This window comes from Aedes aegypti, chromosome 3 (genome assembly GCF_002204515.2).
Source record: "Aedes aegypti strain LVP_AGWG chromosome 3, AaegL5.0 Primary Assembly, whole genome shotgun sequence".
Lineage (NCBI taxonomy): Eukaryota > Metazoa > Arthropoda > Insecta > Diptera > Culicidae > Aedes > Aedes aegypti.
In genome coordinates, this window is record NC_035109.1 from 294,928,369 (window position 1) to 294,947,845 (window position 19,477).

A 19,477-nucleotide genomic window follows, 5' to 3' on the forward strand; every position below is an offset into this window, starting at 1 on the left:
ATGTTGAAAAATCCATTAAGGAATCTATGGAGAAATTCTTTGACGATATAGATTGACGAGTTCTTATGAAAACATAAACAAAATCCAGAGGAATTCTCGAAGAAATTCTTCAGAAATTATTAAAATAATCTTTTTTTTTTTAATAATAATCTATCGAAAAAATTCTTGAAAGAATCCCAGGAATTGTATTTGAGGGATTCGTAGCAGAATGCTTAGAGCAATTTCAAGAGGAATTTCTGAAGGAATCTCTGATGCGATCTCTAAAAGAATACCTATAGGCATTCCGAAAGCTATTTGAAAAGTAGAAGCAATTTTTATTAGTATAACTAGAAACAAACACTGCGATAAACTCCTGGATAGCTCTCTTGAGGAATTGACGCAAGAACCCTAGGACGAAATCTTTGAAGCATCCCCGGAGGATTTTCTGTGGAAATCATGGGAGGAAATTCTGAAGAATTCCAGGGGAAATTATTAGAACAATTTCTGGCAATACCAAATCCCTTGAAGAATCTTTGGAAGAAATCATATGAGGAATGTCTGGACCCTCGAAGAATCTTGGGAGGAATTTCTGGATTTATCCCTGGAGTAAGTAACTTTTGAAAGAATCTCAAGAGGAATTACAGAAGGAATCCAGAAAGGAGAAATAACTGGATGAAACCCTTGGGAGAATTGCCGAAAGATTTTTTGGAAAATTTTATGAAGAAATACTAGAAGGAATAACTGGAAAAGTTTATTGAGGAATTACTGTTAGAATCACTGGAGAAATTCCGGGAGGATTCATTGAAGAAGCTCACGAAGAAATATCAGGTAGGATATTTGTAGGAATTCCTAGCGGAGCCTCTAAAGCAGGCCTGCCTAATCTTTTTGAACCGCGGGCCAATTCCCCGAAGCAATATTGCGCGGCGGGCCAGAGCATCTCCAACTTTCTTGTCAAAAAGAATAAGAAAACCAAAATTTATTCAGTAAGATTCAGTAAGAACCCCTCTCAGTATTTCCTATTGATCTGGCGAAAGAGTTGTGTTAAATATTACGTTAGAATTTAGTTAAAGAATCATTTAAAATTCTTCTCTAAATCTAATATTACAATCATGTCAAGCATTTTATAAGAATCCTACTCATTTCATCATCAATTTCATCACAATCCCACTCTCCATTATTTGATAATCCTGCTTAGGGTTATCCTGAGAATCTTGGTTGACATCTTGCGGAAATCCAACTCAATTTTCTGTAAGAATTGTTTTTAGGATATCCTCGGAAACGTCATTCTAAAACCTGTGAAATATCTGTCAAAGATTGTACATGAATCATGTTCATAATTTGGTCAGAAAACCACTCAGGATTATTTGGAAACCTTGCCTAGAATTTTATGATTATTTGATATTGAGAATTCCAAGAAATACTGCTGAAAATTTTGCGAGAATTTTACCCAAGTTTCGATCAAAATTGATGTACAGGATTTTGTAAGAATCGACCCATTGCAGTAGTTCGACCTGTTTAGGTTTTTACCATCATATTTAATTTAAGTTTGATTGACGTTCAGTTGGAACGTTGGAAGTCATGGCAGATTGCTGTAATCGTGGAATGATCCTCGAATTTCTGGAGGAATTCTTGAAGAAATTCCTTAAAGTGTTCCTGGAGCAATCTCTGACAGAATATCTACAGCCATACGTGAATCCGAATAACCCCATAGCAGTATCACAGGAGGAAAATATTCATAAAAAAATATTCTCAGATATCTTAGATATTCCTAGAGATATTCTTGAATTGATCCCTGGTGGAATTCTAGCAAGAATTTTTAGATGAATTCCTAGAGAAATCCAAGGTGGAATATCTCTACTGTCTTCCAAATATTTCTACAGGATTTCACCCTTGAAACCCCACAAAGCTTTACTGTAGGATTGAAGGAATTTGATTATTTATTATCCAAGAATAACGTACAATAAGTCCTCGAGAAGTTTTTATGGCTTCAGTAATTCTCCAGGATAATCCTCCATAGAATTGCTCAATTTATTCCTCCAAGGATCATTACACGAAATTTGTTAGCAACATTTCCATAACTTCCCCAAAAATTCGACCAGAGATTTCTTGAAAAGGTTTTTAAGTACTTTATCCAAGGATTACTCTTGCAGTCTCTTCCGAAGATAACACGAGTAGTTTCTCAAGTGAATTGCTCATGAATTCTTCAACAGATAAATCAGGGTTTTGCATCTTAAAGAAGTACAGCAATTATTCCTCCGGTCGTCTTTTTTTTCATATATTTTTCACAATTATTTTTATTTTAAGAGATTCTCATAAAATCCCTGTAGGGTATTGGGTTTCGTTCGATAATGTTTCCATTATACATTTGATATTTTTTTAGGTAGACTCAAAATTCAAAAGATCCTTCTAAAATTTTGGTTTTCTCTTGAAAGACTTTATTATGTATTTTATCAGCAGGTTCATGAGTGATTGCACCTTAGAATTTGATCCTGGACCTTCACTTATTACATACAATTACATAGAGTAATACTTGGCGCAATTCCACGAGCAATCTACAAAAAAGTCTTTAAAAGATCTGGTTCGGGTTGCTGAAGATTTTGTAAACATTTTCTTTTAATATAGGAGTATTTACTAGTCTCTTATTGATCTCTTTCTATTTTCGTTCAGTATCTTTTCGGTCTCCTTTTGAAAGCACTAGACCCAATACTAGTCCTGCACTAGGAATTCCATCAGAGCTTCCTTCATGATTATACAAAGGAATCCTCTAGAAATTCCACCAGGGATTCTACAGTAATTTCAACAGGGATTCATCCAGAAATTCCATCACGGATTCCACGAAACATTCCTCCAGGAATTCCATCATAGATTCCTCCGGGGATTCCACCACTTCCAGGAATTCTGCTAGAGATTTCTTCAGTAACTCCACCAGGGAATCTATCAAATATTTTACCCAGAAATGATTTCAGATGTTCATCCGAGAAATTCTCAATGTGTTCCTTCAGATTTCAATGCTTCAAAAATTCCTCCTGGTTTTCCCTCAGGAATTCCTACAAATATGTCTCCTATATGCTTTTGAAGATTCCTCTAAAACAACCTCCTCAGGTTGGTTTGGGAATTTCGCCAGAGATTTTTGCAGGCATATTTTTCCAGTAATGCATCTAGCGATTTCTTTAGAATGTTCTCTTATAATCCTCTAGAATTTTCTCCAGGAGCTCCTCCAGGTATTCCTCCAGAAAAATCAAAAAATTACATCATTTAATTTTATTAAAACCCTCCAGAAATGCTTCTGAGGAATAAATTCTTAAAAATATTTATCCATGTATATCTTCTAAGGATTCCTTCCGAATTTCGTTCAGAGATTCGTCCAGAAATTCTTCTAGTAACTCCTTAAAATATTGCTCCTGGAAATCCTTAATAGATTCTTTCAGTTTTCCCTTCTAGGATTTTTTGCAGCGATTCTGACGGAAATACTTCCAGCTATTTCTCCCAAGATCATCAGAGTAACAACTGGAGAAATCGATAGAAGCATTACTGAAACAAATATTTGAATGAAATTCCTAGATTTCTTGCAGGAATCTATCTAAGTATCTGGTAAAATTGCTTAGATGATTTTTTTTTATAAAGAAGTACCTGAATGTATTCCTGAAAAAAAAAACTGTGGAGCATACATGCAGCTTTCCCTCGAGAGATCTGTGAAGAAATTCTTAAAGAAATCATGGAAAAGTTTCATAGACATCTTTGAATTAAAATCTTTGATTTAAAACACTTAAGAAACTTTCCATTAAATAACGGATTTTTTTATGAGACTTGCATTAAAATAGTGATTAGAGACTTGCTACCATCCCTGCTATAGCAATCCTGATTTCTTGAAAGAATCCCTGGAGGAATCCCAAGTGGAATTCATAGACGAATTCCTGAAGGGCTACTAACTGTTTTCAAGATTCGCGTAGCGATCAAAAGTCAAAATTTCTGGGTCTTCTCATTTCTGGATAAAAAAAAACAATGATTTGGATCGGTCGAATAAAGTCGCTTGCGCCACCTCTGAATCCTAATATTTTGGCTCAAACTTCGAAGTTTCACTTTTCGTGTTATTTGAATCCAGAGCGAATATTTCGTTTCTGAGGTTTTGAGAAGGGGGGTGTAGAATAGTGGTCTACGCTGTTCGGCTATGGATCAGAAGGTCTTGGGTTCAGTTTCCACTTACTCCAGGGGTGGCGAGACAGAATAAAGTCTACTGACTGTAAAAGAAATGAACAAGTTTACGGACGCCAAACGATTGTAAAGTCTACGGACTGAAAAACAAAACACACCGCAGTGTCGATAAAGAAGAAAACGAATTGTAAACTCTATGGAGTATAAAAATAGATCAGGTTGGACATATGTCCTAAGATGGCGGTCCATTGGGAGGTAGCACACAAAAGAAAAGTGCTACCGAACAGAAAGAAAAAGAAGAAGAAGAGGTTTTGAGAAGTTTCGAAAAATGAAGCCGCACCCTAGTCTACATTCACATAATGTGTGGTTGTTGTTTGGTGGCAAAATGTTGTAATATCTTACCTTCAGTATCATATCGTCGGCCATCAGACCGGCCTTCTGCGCTGCGCCACCCGGTTTGACGCTTTCCACGAACACCGGCTTATCACCGGAAACCTTCAGACATTTAACAAACGAAAAAAGAGAAAGAAAAAATAAAACAAACAGGAAAACATTCAAAATAGTTCAAATCGTAAAAGTTGCGAACGAGTCGCGTAAAAGTTGCATGCAGCATAGAACGTACCTTCATCCCGTACCCGTTGGCATCCTTGTTAACGGTGAGCACCAGTGTCAACATTGGCACCGGCGCGTTCTTCGGCGAGTCCCGAGTTGGGGTCAGTGTTTGAGGTCGTTGCTGTCGCTGCTGATGGTGGTGGACTGCCGTCGAGTTGCCGTTCAGATTGTTGTTGCTGACGCTGCTGCTGTTGGACGAGGTACGGCTGTGGTGATGATGCAATGGCGACCTGCTCACAGGCAGACAGGAGGGCGATTCATGCAGAAGCCAAGTGAAAACAAAGTAAAAGTGGAACATGGAAAGAAGAAAAAATAACACACAATCAAAAACGTGTCAGAATGTCGAAAATATGTGTTTTTCTGAATGAAATAATGAGCAAAATGAAACTACAAGCTTTCAACAGATAATGATAGTTGCAGAATTATAGAAAGTGAATTTATTTGCTTATTATGCTTATAGAATTCTCCATCTTACGGTCGTACACTCTTAAAAATAATGGAAATTACTGTGGACGTAATTCATAGTATGACTAAATGACACATGATGTAAATGATAAAACGACACAAAAATGTGTCATTGAAGATGTATTGAACAAAAAATGTAATTTAACGCGTTAATGGACACAAAAACGATGTCACTATGATCGGTATTTCCCAAATCAGACGCTATGGTATTTGAAATGTGACATAAATACACGTCATTCGGCTCGCTCCATTTATGTGCATCCAAAAGACGTAAAATCACATGATTTTTTCGGAGTGTGTACGATAGTATCCCTCTGATATTCCTCCGAATCTCATAGTGCTCGACTATACTCAAACAAGTGTCCCTTAAACACTAAATTTTTTTTTTGGCATTTCTTCCCAGCTGGAAAAGCGTCTGCTGCTCAACTTGTGTGGGTGTGTAGGTGAATCGATTATGAAAAGTTGTGTCCTCCATATTCATATGAGTTTTTTAGTCTCACGTACCCTATAACGGTTTTCTTTGATAAAAAAAAACAAATGACAACAAATTTGATCCATACACCGTTAGTAGTTCCGTCGCTATTAAGATTCCAGTCAGCCAGCCAGCGCGAAGCAACGACATGGAATGCGAAAAATGTGGTCACACGTTAGTCAGTTACCAAAAAACAACATCAGCAAACGCAACTTCTCCAACTGCAGATGGAAAGATATTACCAACCGGCTGTGTCTAACTAGCAAAGGTCCACAGCTTTAGTTTATCATCAGCAACAGTTTCCGCTTAACGCTCCAGTGCCCATCGTCGTGGTATTCGAAATATCACCAAGTCGGAGAATCTAATTTCGTCCCATCATCGTGCTCTAACGGATGATAAATTATGGGGCAACAACTTACAGAGAAGCTGCGTTGCGATGGAACTTCTCCTTGCGTCCACTTAGTGTCTGATGTCTAGCGGTCAGTTTTGGCAGCCGGGCCCCTCTAATGAGGGTGGTGGATTATGGTCCGAATTTCTTCGACCGGTTACGAACCATGGACAACGGTGTTTATGGCAGACGTGACATACGAGATTTGTTGCGAAAATTGAAGCCATAAAGTGTTGGAATCGCGGCGTGCTCGCTCAGTCAGGTTAGATTAGGTTTTATCTTGATTACGAGGCGTGGAAAAGCGTAATAAGTTCAATTTGAATGCTTCTTTTTAATTATTATGGAATAATATCTTGCGTTATGAAACTGACTTCGTTACTTAATTTCTTCAAATCAATTCAAATGGCATTTGATTTGCAATACTTTTCTGCATAAATTCTGCACCTGAGTTTACGTAAACAGAGTGATTATTATTTCCTGTCAGTAAAACAAATGAGCATAGGAAAAAAGTGCTTGAATAAATTTCCAATGTGTGAATTTACTAGAATTTTGAAGTGCATACTCAAATCGTTCCAATCTTTTGGTGGGTATTTTATATATCCACTAAATTAAAATAAATAATTTGTGTAGGAAGTATATATCGAAAAATGTATTGGGTTCAGGCATTGCAAAATTCGCTCTCATTTGATTTCGAAGCACTATCAAAGCAAGCAGAAAAAATATGATATAGTATCGGTTCATTATCGGCAATGTTTCGCCAGTTGTAACTAGCGCGATAAATAACTACAGCGAACATGAGCCGCAAATAGAGAGCGCTGATTCTCATTTTTCTCGCTTATGTACCATTGGGAGCAGGTGTTTTATTTTGCAGGCTTGATAAACAATACCAGAACATTCGTTAGCAATAATGTCTCCCATGTTTGGAGCTTGTTAAGATATGTTCTATCATACATTGGTATCGCCCCAATCTAATCAGAACTATAGTACAAGACGCTAAACAGACTTTCATGTAATGCTGCGAAAAATACATTGCTGCTGTTTTGCTGGCCACTTTTAGTAACAATCGCTTTTTCCTTGCTCATTTCGTAATGTTTAAAAATTTACGCATAAACAATACTCAATTTTTCGCAAAAAACTTATCCTTTATTAACTCATGAATATAAGAAAGAGAAGAATCATTAATGCATTGAAAATGTTCTCTCAATATACAGGGGATATGCAAAATTATTGAGATAGGCAAAATTTTGTCTAATTTCAAAAGCTTATAACTTTTTTAAAAATTTATGTAATTGGATCCATCCGGAAGCATCCGATGGGAAATTTGAACAAGTTTCAGTAATTTGCTACCAGATACCGTTGATGTTCCGGATTTTACGAGAACATGTAGAAATCACATTTTTACTGTCGCTTGTAGTTTTGTACGGTGTGAAGTTCTATAGATGATAACATTTTCCCAAGAGACTAGAATCAATTGAAAGTTGAATACTGCTGGACACATTAAGATTCGTTCGAAATCCTCTGAGATATGACCAGAAAGTATGATCAGCCATGTTTGTATTTCTAATCATGTATAAATCAATCGAAACTATTTCCAAGTGGACATCAAACTTCAATATGATGCTTTCGGGAAAATATTTAGAACCCTTAGATGCATTGACCAGACTATTGTAGGTTCCAGGTGCCCTGGGGAAAGTGGCTTATTAGGAACTGTACCATATGCTCTACCATACGAATATTGGTATCCAATTTTAGGAATTTTGAATGTAATGCTTTCGAAACCATTTCCAGAACTACTGGCTGTCATGACCACTCTATAGTAGGTTTCAAGTACTCCGAAAGATATGGCTGATTCACAACATGTTTGGAACTATATTGATATTAGTGACAAACTTCAAGATTTTTGGGGTTCATTCATTCATTTATTTAGTTAACATCTACACAGATAACACTGAATCAACAATTTCACGCCACAATACTCGGTTCGTGGCCGCATCTCTCCATCCTCGGTTCTGCCCCACGCTCGCCAAATCGATACGCACTTGATCCGCCCACCTAGCTCGCTGGGCTCCACGCCTTCTTGTACCAACCGGATCCGAAGCGAACACCATCTTTGCAGGGTTGCTGTCCGGCATTCTTGCAACATGCCCTGCCCATCGTATCCTTCCAGCTTTGGCCACCTTCTGGATACTGGGTTCGCCGTAGAGTTGGGCGAGCTCGTGGTTCATCCTTCGCCGCCACACACCGTTCTCCTGCACACCGCCGAAGATCGTCCTAAGCACCCGACGTTCGAAGACTCCAAGTGCTTGCAAGTCCTCCTCGAGCATCGTCCACGTTTCATGCCCGTAGAGGACTACCGGCCTTATGAGCGTTTTGTACATGGTACATTTGGTGCGGGCGTGAATCTTTTTTGACCGCAGCTTCTTCTGGAGGCCATAGTAGGCCCGACTTCCACTGATGATGCGCCTCCGTATTTCACGGCTAACGTTATTGTCAGCCGTCAGCAAGGATCCAAGGTAGACGAACTCGTCGACCACCTCGAACGTATCCCCGTCTATCGTAACACTGCTACCTAGGCGAGCCCTGTCGCGCTCGGCCCCACCACCTAGCATGTACTTTGTCTTGGCCGCATTCACCACCAGTCCAACTTTTGCTGCCTCGCGTTTCAGGCGGGTGTACAGGTCTGCCACTTTTTCAAATGTTCGGCCGACGATGTCCATATCATCCGCGAAGCAAACAAATTGACTGGATCTCGTAAAAATCGTACCCCGGCTGTTAAGCCCGGCTCTCCGCATAACACCTTCTAGCGCGATATTGAACAACAGGCACGAAAGTCCATCACCTTGTCGTAGTCCCCGGTGGGATCCAAACGAACTGGAGTGTTCGCCTGAAACCTTCACACAATTTTGCACACCTTCCATCGTCGCTCTTATTAGTCTCGTGAGCTTCCCGGGAAAGCTGTTCTCGTCCATGATTTTCCATAGCTCTACTGTCGTATGCCGCCTTGAAATCGATGAAAAGGTGATGCGTTGGGACCTGGTATTCACGACATTTTTGGAGGATTTGCCGTACAGTAAAGATCTGGTCCGTTGCCGATCGGCCGTCAACGAAGCCGGCTTGATAACTTCCCACAAACTCGTTGACAGACGACGGAAGATGATCTGGGATAATACTTTGTAGGCCGCATTTAGAATGGTGATCGCTCGAAAGTTCTCGCAATCTAACTTGTCGCCTTTCTTGTAGATGGGGCAGATTACCCCTTCCTTCCACTCCTCCGGTAGCTGTTCTGTTTCCCAGATTGTGCCTATCAGCCGGTGCAGACAAATGGCCAGCCTTTCCGGACCCATCTTTATGAGTTCAGCTCCGATACCATCCTTACCAGCAGCTTTATTGTGCTTGAGCTGGTGAATGGCATCCTTAACCTCCCTCAAAGTGGGGGCTGGTTGGTTTCCATCTTCCGCAGTACTGACGAAGGCATTTCCTCCGTTGTCGCGTCCTTCATTGCCTGTGCTCTCAGCACCATTCAGGTGCTCGTCGAAGTGCTGCTTCCACCTTTCGATCACCTCACGCTTGTCCGTCAGAATGCTCCCATCCTTATCCCTGCACATCTCGGCTCGCGGCACGAAGCCGTTGCGGGATGCGTTGAGCTTCTGATAGAACCTACGCGTTTCCTGAGACCGGCACAGCTGTTCCATCTCCTCGCACTCCGTCTCCTCCAGGCGGCGTTTTTTCTCCCGAAAGAGGCGGGTCTGCTGTTGCCGTTTCCGTTTATAGCGTTCCACGTTCTGCCGGGTCCCTTGCTGCAGCATGACCGCCCGCGCTGCATTCTTCTCCTTCAAAACCTCCTGGCACTCCTCGTCGAACCATTCGTTCCGTCGACTCCGTCCTACGTACCCGACGTTGCTCTCAGCTGCATCGTTGATGGCTGCTTTTACTGTTCTCCAGCAGTCCTCAAGAGGGGCTTCGTCCAGCTCACCCTCTTCCGGTAATGCAGCCTCGAGTTGCTGCGCGTATGCCGCTGCGACATCCGGTTGCTTGAGCCGCTCTAGGTCATACCGGGGCGGCCGTCGGTACCGTACGTTGTTAACGACGGAGAGTTTTGGGCGCAGTTTGACCATCACCAGATAGTGGTCAGAGTCGATGTTAGCGCCACGATAGGTCCTGACGTCGATAATGTCGGAGAAGTGCCGACCATCAATCAGAACGTGGTCGATTTGCGATTCTGTCTGCTGTGGTGATCTCCAGGTGTATCGATACGGAAGGCTGTGCTGGAAGTAGGTGCTACGAATGGCCATATTCTTGGAGGCGGCAAAATCAATTAGTCGTAGGCCGTTTTCGTTCGTCAGCCGGTGGGCGCTGAATTTTCCAATCGTCGGTCTGAATTCCTCCTCCTGGCCAACCTGAGCGTTTAGATCTCCTATGATGATTTTGACGTCGTGGCTTGGGCAACTATCGTACTCGCGTTCAAGCTGCGCGTAAAAAGCGTCTTTATCATCATCAGTGCTTCCGGAGTGAGGGCTGTGCACGTTTATTATGCTGAAGTTGAAGAACCGGCCTTTGATCCTCAACTTGCACATTCTCTCATTGATCGGCCACCACCCTATCACGCGCCTCTGCATATCACCCATCACTATGAAAGCTGTTCCCAGCTCATGTGTATTGCCGCAGCTCTGGTAGATGGTATGGTTACCTCTAAACGTTCGCACCATTGATCCCTTCCAACACACTTCCTGCAACGCTACGATGCCGAATCCACGGTCCTTCAGCACGTCGGCGAGTATGCGTGTGCTCCCGATGAAGTTGAGAGATTTACAGTTCCACGTACCGAGCTTCCAATCGCTAGTCCCTTTACGTCGCTGTGGTCTTCGCCGATTGTCCCGGTTCGTATTCTCTCGTTGATTATTCGTTGCTTGATTTTTTACGGCTGGCTTGCAGGGCCTGACACCAACCCCCTAGATTTCCGGAGGACCATTCCCCCTAAATGTTCGGAGGACCATAGTGCGCAGTTTAGCTTAGAGTCCTTCTCTGGCACTCGGACGATGATCAGCCGCCCCTGACATGGGGAACAGACGCTGTTGTGAGCCGCTCCTAACATGGAGTACAGACGCTCAAGGTTTGCAGAAGCAAAAGCAAAAGCAAACCCCCCTTCCCTGTCAGCATACGACCAAAGTCCCCCCGGGGGTTGGTTACCCGATCTTCCCTAAGGTTACTCGTACCCCGGCCAGTACCGCGAGGAGGTAGGGATAGGAGTTGCTGGGCAAGAGGCTAAGGACCGCACAAAGGGGTCTATTTTATTCCTTCAGGTACGCGAGGTACCAATGGTACGCCATGCCCAGCCATTTACCAACCAATTTGGGGTTCCGGAGCATTTTTAAAGCTACTGGCGACTATGGCCACTCTATAGCAGGTTTGAAATTATGTCCGAAATAGAGTTCTCAATTTTCCCGGGAATTGACTTCCCGGGAAACGGGAAATAAAATTATAATTTCCCGGGAATTCCCGGGATCCCGGGAAATTCTAAAAACGTAAAAGTTATGCTAATTTGATGAAGTTTTTTGAAATAATGTCTTATTTTATGTATGTTTTATTTTAACCCATTACATTTGCACGATTGGTGCTCTCTTTTTATGAGTAATTTATTTATGTTCCTCCAAAAATATTTGCTTCGTTTTTTGCTAGGCTTTTTAACAAAAAAGTTTATAAAATTAAGCAAAATTATATGTGGAGCTATCGTATGAAGTTCAAATAATATTTACCAACATTTAATAAATCTTTACAAAACTAAAATAAAAAAAAACAAGAACAAACCTTGAAAACTTTATAATTCTACTCAAATCATGAAATAGATTATTCGAAAATTTCTTCATATTGTATTGCCAACTAGTTGTCCCGGTAAACGTTATATTGCCAACCAGTAGGCAGTGAAGTAAGCCATGTAGAAATCACCTATAAAATGTCAGTGAAATATATCCCGTTTTCTTCCCTTTTTTCGGTTGGTTTTCACCAATATTTTAACTCACAAACACATCGTATCTCTTCTAGTGAGGACATTGTTTGGTATGATATGAAAAGTAAACTGTGCGATAGTTTTTAACTGAATATACATGGTCCATTCTGTATTTAAATAGAGCTTCCCGGGGACTACAGAAATCCCGGGAAATACGGGAATCCCGGGAAACAGAAAATCATTTCCCGGGAAACGGGAATCCCGGGAAATTTTCCCGGGATTGAAAACTCTAGTCCGAAATTATATCAAACTTCAAAATTTTTGATAGTGATAGAAGCATTCTGATATTTCGTACGACATCCTGAAATTTTCGTAGTAATTTTAAGATTCTAGAAACTTCTGCATTTTAGTAAAAATACACATTTAGAACCTTTGAAATATATCACCAAAATTAAACTGCAAACAAATTAATATACATAATTTCCTGTGAAATCTACTATTTTATCGACAAAACTTTGGTTTTGGACAAAATTTTGGTTTTGGACAAAGGTTTTGGTCAAACAATGAACAATTCAGCTACGATTCACTCAATCAAAATAAAATATTTCTGGAATGGAGAAACACGAAATATGTTTGATAAGGGCCTATTTTACTTTTTTTATTTGAAAATTTTATATAAATATGAGTATATCTCGAAATTGATGCAACCTAGAAAAAATTTACTTAAGTACTTTTCGATTGCAATTTTTCTGTACTTTCAAATAATCACATAAGAAATTATTGTTTTCCTCTATTTCGATTTTTTTTCAAAATCTGTAATGTTTTAAAAAATCATAACTTTTTTGTCCATAATTCTTCCATTTTTAAACATTGTGCAATAAATCACATGAGTTGTCCCCTAAAACATATCCAAAAATAAAAAAAATCGAAACTGCGTTTCTGGAGAAAATCGATTTTAAAATTTTGTTTTTGAAATAAAAAATAATCTGTAGCTCTTTTTTACCGTGCATATTTTTCTTAGTCCTAAGCAAAACCTACAACTTTGAAGAAGATCTTAAATCGATCAGACAAACCGTTTTCGAGTTACAGTTTTTTGAAGATTTGCTATGCATTTTCCGATACGCCCTTCTCAAAAATAAGGCGAGGTTCAAAATGGCGGTCTGAAAGTGCATAATGGCATTTTTGGTCATAAAGAATCTGTATGCAAATTTTCAGGCGATTCAAAAAATACAAAAATAATCGGGTTTGCGAAACGGCGTGGAACCGCTCATTTATAAAACACTAACGAACAGTTCGATGACAGCTCTATTTTCACAGAACTTCTGTGGAATAATGAGACAGCCGCTCGCTCTGTCAGGCATGAGCTCATTTTGTTCCAGTTTTTGCATACCACTAGCACGCAGTGAAAGCGGGCTTAGTGGTAACAAGCCTGCTTCTTAATTGATAGGTCGGGAGTTCAATTTCCGGTCGGACTGTTTTCGAAGTTTTCCTTATGATTATATACAGATTGTTCGGTGATTTTTCACCCTAAATTTCACCGTAATCCGTTTTTTAAGTGTGAGTACAGGGGTTTCATTGGGAATTTAGAATGTTTGTATCAATATGTAAATAATGATAATTATTTTATGATTTTCATTCCATGTCTTCGGCGTTAAGTCAGAGTGGACCTACTACAAAACTTGGGAAAATTTGCATTATTCTGTCACTAGATGCAAAATTACTACACCCAGCTACCACTGTAAACATTAGACACTTTTTACGACGTTCGCTTCGTTGTCATGGTCAGCTGTCATTTTATTTTTCTGCATTCATTCGCTACCTTCACACCTCTCACACCAAGCACGAACGATAGAATGAACATCGAGAAACACAAAAAACTTTCAATTGAAAGTCGTCTGACATGATGACATTTGCATAAATCATAAGTTTTGCATAGAATTCCGACATATCGAATCATAAACAACATGAAGAGTTTGATCTTTTGCCTTTTATGTCGAATGTTACGCCCTAAATTTGTGTCTGTATATCTATGAACCCAGATTGAACATGCAAACATAAAATGATTGTTCACAGCTAAAAATATTTTGTAAATTTCAGTTTATTTTCATGCACATATTTGGAGCAGTGAGGTCGAAATACGCGTATCTGTCAAAGGATACAAACTCTAGTAGAATTAAATGGTATAGTACTAAATTCGTTTTTTCATGTACTTACAGGTATTCTACTAAACAGCTCGAAGATTTATTATCAAAATAAGCTGAAATGTCAACGACAAATCACTTTAAATTTACAGGATCATGTTACATTCAAGAATCTCTAATGGAAAATTCAACGTGATGCTGTAACAATAGATGAATTTGGTTTACTTTTACTATTATCTTCTGTTTACACTACGTTGACATTTAAATATTTTTATCTGTGTTATTTTCCAAGAAATTGTTCAGTCAGAGTGATCCTAATCACTGTTCTTTGGTGCAGTCAGAGTGGACCAAGTGCACATAGTCCATTTGAAAATCGTTCTGTTTTTCCATGATTAATTTAAGCTATTCTTCTCAATATATGAAAAATGTCACTTGATCCACTCTGACCTAACGCTGACCATGTAATACTGGAATGGCGGTGGGAATCCCGGGGCTCCCGTAAAAAAATTGACTTCAACGAAGTAATTCTGAAATTCCAGAAGGAATTAAGCCAAAGTAGCCTGTCCTTCGTTTTGGCAGCCATGTTGACTTCATAGTTAGCAGTTTGTAGTAATAATTGAGTATGCAGTTATCACAGTAGACAATGACTTTGGCTAGAAATGAAATAAATTGTAATGACTAGCAATTCAATACATTTCAAGCAGCCAGACCTCTTCGGATATGCAAGATTTGGAAAACTTCGGAACTGATTCTCCTTTTGCGAATCAACAAACCTCAATCAAAATTATCAATTTCAAACAGAGAAAATGTATGTCGGAAGGCAGTTTACGGGAGTTCAAGCGAATTCCATCAAGAAAAATGGTTTTCTGCTCAATCAATCAAACTGGATGAATTATTATTTCTACTACCAAACTGCTCTGGGACCAGCAGCATTTTTTTGAATACTTCGAGAATGTAGTGAAGCAATTGGAAAAGGTTTTCAAGATTGATGACGAAATAATGAAGTTGCTCATTTTGAAACGCCTAACGGGAAACGCAGAACTTTGGTCAACGACTCGTCCAAATTGAGAAGCTCGGTGAGCCTTTCGGACAGCATTGTATCGATAAACAGATACTTGCGATGCCATTACATCTTTCTGAATCTGAACTGATTGAGTACCTTATCGGGGATCCCTTCGAACTACAATTGAAGAACCAGGCAAGAATGCAAAAGTTTCAGATCTCAATATGTCTTTTCGTTGATTAATCTTTGTCAGCAAGTCATACCAGCTTCCGTTATTCATCATAAGCAGCATCAAGATCGTCGTCAACAAGAACATCACATTGGCCACCAATTATCTAGGAGAAATAAAGCTTGCTGTGGATCAAACCCAATTAGCACTACAAAAGACAATCTGACTGAACTGGACGTATTGAATGGACTGGTAAATTTAAAAGTTTTTGATATTAAGCAACCGTTAAAAAAGGTTTGAAATCAGGTACTCAGCATTAGCCGAAAAATCTGAAATAGATGAGAAAATTAAAGAACTTTTACGCGATAACATTATTAAAGAAAATGATTCTCCTTTCGCTAGTCCGATTGTTTTGATACCCAAAAAAGGTTGGTGCTATTTAAATGTGTGTAGATTCATAAATTAAATAAAGATACTCTTAGAGATAATTATCCTCTGCTGTTGATCGAAGATATTTTAGACAAATTAAGGAACAAACTATTTTTTTCGGTTTTAGATTCAAAATCAAAGATTCTTAGGTTTAACAAGTTATTTTAAAAAATTTATTAAAAATTTTGCAACAATTTTGAGGCCTCCATTATTGAGGCCAAGAAAAAAGATGCATTATTTATTTTCTACAATGAACAACAAACTTCTTTCAAAACACTCAAAAAAAATGATAATATCAGCACCAATATTGTGTACAAGCTTACATGCAGAAAGTATGCTGGTACTTTTTCAGCTGTGTCCGAGCGAAATCAAATGATTTTCATTTATACGACTTCGTGAGATAAATTATCAACAATCATCAACGACGCGAATAATTTTCAATGACGGTCTGCTTCGCCTTAAATGTTTCTTTTGAAATTCCGGAATGCCTGCAGGAATTCTAAGATTCCGAAAGGCATTTTGAAAATTCCGGCAGTCATTTCAGGATTTTTTTTTTAAGTTTCAGAAGACTGGTAAGAGTTCTGGTACTCGTGTGTAAGTTTTTGGAATTCAATTATGAATCATTTATGGAAACTGTGGCAAACGATACAATGTTATTGGATTTCTTTAGGAATCTTTGTGCCCCCAATGGAACTTTTGCAAATTTGTTACGAACCTTCGTCCATTGATAATGCTATGGACTGCAAATGAAATCTTTGAGAAATTCTTGTATGAATTATATACTGGTAACAATTTTCGGGTTTTCCATATGGAGATGAACCAGCCACGGGCTGAAAATCTCCCTAATAAAGCTAATAATAATAATAATAATTTTCGGGATGATAATCCCAAAAATTCCTGCCAGAATCTTAGAATATCAATTAGAATCCCATTAACCTCAAGATTCTTACTTAGATCCAACAAAAATCCTAAGAAAAATTACCAGATTCCCAACAAAAATCACTGTATTCCTAAATAATCCAAACCAAGATTCCTAGCATAAATGAAAGGAATAGTACAAAAATCCGCAACTTTAAACTCATTTTAATATAGAAATACCAGATCTTAATTTGAAATATAGGAATACTGGGAACGGTACGAGAAAAAAAAAACAAGCAGGGAACATTTAAAAATGGCCCACGGACGTTATTTTTTTTTACTGTGCCCCTTTTTCTTTGAATGTTTTTTTTACATATTGACAGATTTATTCTATAGACGCAGATTACTGCAGAAATTACACTAGCAGTTCATTCAGCAGGTCCGTCAGATGTCGATCCTGGTTTTCGCCAGAATAGGGTCAAATGGTCCAAAATGCCACTTTATGGATTTGCGTCGTTTTCTCTTAATGAGATCCACATTTTAACGCCATTCGAAATCCTAACAGTAACTTTACAATATTTGCTAGCTACCATCATGAAAACATTTCCCAAATTTGAGTTTTTTTTTTATGATTTTAAATCGTGGTTTAAAATGACCAAATGGATGGGGTAGAATGCCATTTAGTATGGAGAACAAGTAGTTAGCAACCATGTTTCTCCATGAGTTTGCTCTGTGGTATGGAAACGCTTATTGAAATCTTCGGAAAACCTTAATATTCAGGCAAAAAAGGGTACAATTTTGAATTTCACCGGAAAATTAGGGAACAATCTATGAGTTTATGTCCAAGGGCTGTGGAAGCAACTCTTGGGTAAACATATTTTAAGTTCGTTTGGCGAAGAATACAAATTGAAACGTTCTATGAATGATTTAATGAGGTGAGCCATTTTACCCCATCAGTGCGTCTTGGACCATGTTCCCCTATATTCAAAGATCTCGTCCTAAAAAATCAGCACAAAGTTACTTTCTAAGATTTGCCGGAATCTTCTCCAAAACTTTTCCCAGCATATTTTTAACAATTGGACTTACTACACGAAATCATCTACGAAGTATTCTCGGGACGGACCTGGTGTAGTGGTTAGAACACTCGCCTCTCACGCCGAGGACCTGGGATCGAATCCCATCCCCGACATAGTCACTTATGACGTAAAAAGTTATAGTGACGACTTCCTTCGGAAGGGAAGTAAAGCCGTTGGTCCCGAGATGAACTAGCCTAGGGCTAAGAATCTCGTTAATAAAGTCAAACCAACCAACCAACCGAAGTATTCTCCTAAATTCTTCCAGAAAGTGAGCAAGAAATCCCTATATGTCTCGATATTTTGATTTTAAAACACACACTATTTGTCTTCATAACTTTTTCTTGACCCAGCCTTAAATTTCATTATCATCAGATCAATGAAATAGTGATTTAAGTCATCATTTTTTCCAGAAAAAAATGGCTTTAATGACTATTTCTCACAAAAAGTGACTTATTAATGACCAGGCCGAATAATATATAGATGGACATAACTTGATATACACTAGAAATTGAAGTTCATAAAAACATTTCTTTTCCACGATCATTTATGTTACAGACAAGGAAATAGTTATCACACTGTAAGATTTCATAATTCAAAAATTTGTCCAGAATTTAGCTATCATATGGCGCCGTGTTTACATAGTAAGGCACTGTTTCACATTATGATTTGGTTTGCGTGCAATACCGAACCACTATTGGTTGCATGTTACATTTTATTTTTCTTGCTTAATTTTCGCCGCGGTCGAACAACTGGCGAATGGTGGAGTAAAGGAGCTTACTACAATCATGGGAGGTTTGTTTGCACTCGAGCGCCAAATCGTGTGTGTACATAGCACACTGGAGCGTAAACAGGCGTTACTATTACACTATTATTATTGTTGTCGATAACGACTGGATGCTCGCTGGACCAATGAACGAACACTTGATGGAGTGAGAAGTATAGCGAACAAGCAAAGAGAGGTATGTTGTCCGATTCCTAATTAAAAGAAAACGTTTTACGAGCTAATGGTGCAAATTGACTTCGATCCGAGAGTGCCACCAGCAGCATCGGTGTTTGAAACAGAGGTTCTCAATTGTGGAAAAACATGTTATGTCATTTGCAAAATGTTGTATTATGAAAAATATTTCACGCAGAAATATATGTCTATTTAAAAACCCTTTGAAGCTGCCCTGTTGACAATGAAGTATTGGTGAGCTCGTTTCAGTCTTCTGTTTTTTACGAATGAAGTTTGTTTACACACATACTTTATATGAAGAGATGGTAATAATAATAATGATAAGAATTTGCAAGAAAAAAAACTATTGTCATATTGAGATTCACTACGTTTTTGATTGCTTCTATCCAGGAGAACGAAAGTCATGTGATCGATACTAATGAGTTCATCAATAGCAGGAAACTCCTCCTGAATGGGCCTCCGAATATATTTTGCGAACCTCTATTCCCCAGAAGAAAGACTACGAACTAAACGAGAGTTTATTTCTCCTCGGTGTGCAATAAATAGCCCCATTGAGTTGAGTTTCCGTGTCGTTCTGTTAGCACAGGGGCTGCGCTGGTGCTGGACGAATTGGACGACGACGGCAACCCGATAGAAACCCTCTGATATAATTATGATTTAATTAGACGCCGGAGCTGGACGAGACGGAACATGGCGATCGGATGACCACACCGTTGTTGGTTTTTGCACTCCGAGTGTTTGCACTTAGCCTCACATCATGTAGGCTTATAGGTACTTACACCTAGTGGTTGTGTTTCGCGTGATTATGTAACGCGTAGCACTGTGGTGGCTGGC

The 19,477-nt window shown here is 39.0% G+C and overlaps 1 protein-coding gene across 9 annotated transcripts in view; it reads right to left on the minus strand.

The window, feature by feature from the left end:
• LOC5577203 (rho guanine nucleotide exchange factor 11) overlaps window positions 1-19,477 on the minus strand; it is a 434,547-nt gene that overhangs the window by 286,834 nt on the left and 128,236 nt on the right. For 8 of the 9 annotated variants that reach the window (XM_021853821.1, XM_021853819.1, XM_021853823.1 and 5 more), the window contains 2 exons: window positions 4,754-4,973; window positions 4,534-4,626 (listed from right to left, as the gene is read on the minus strand). The exons of the other annotated variant lie outside the window; for it this stretch is intronic. In XM_021853821.1, the coding sequence (XP_021709513.1) occupies window positions 4,534-4,626; window positions 4,754-4,973 (313 nt within the window). The remainder of the gene's footprint in view (window positions 1-4,533; window positions 4,627-4,753; window positions 4,974-19,477) is intronic. 9 annotated transcript variants of the gene reach the window in all.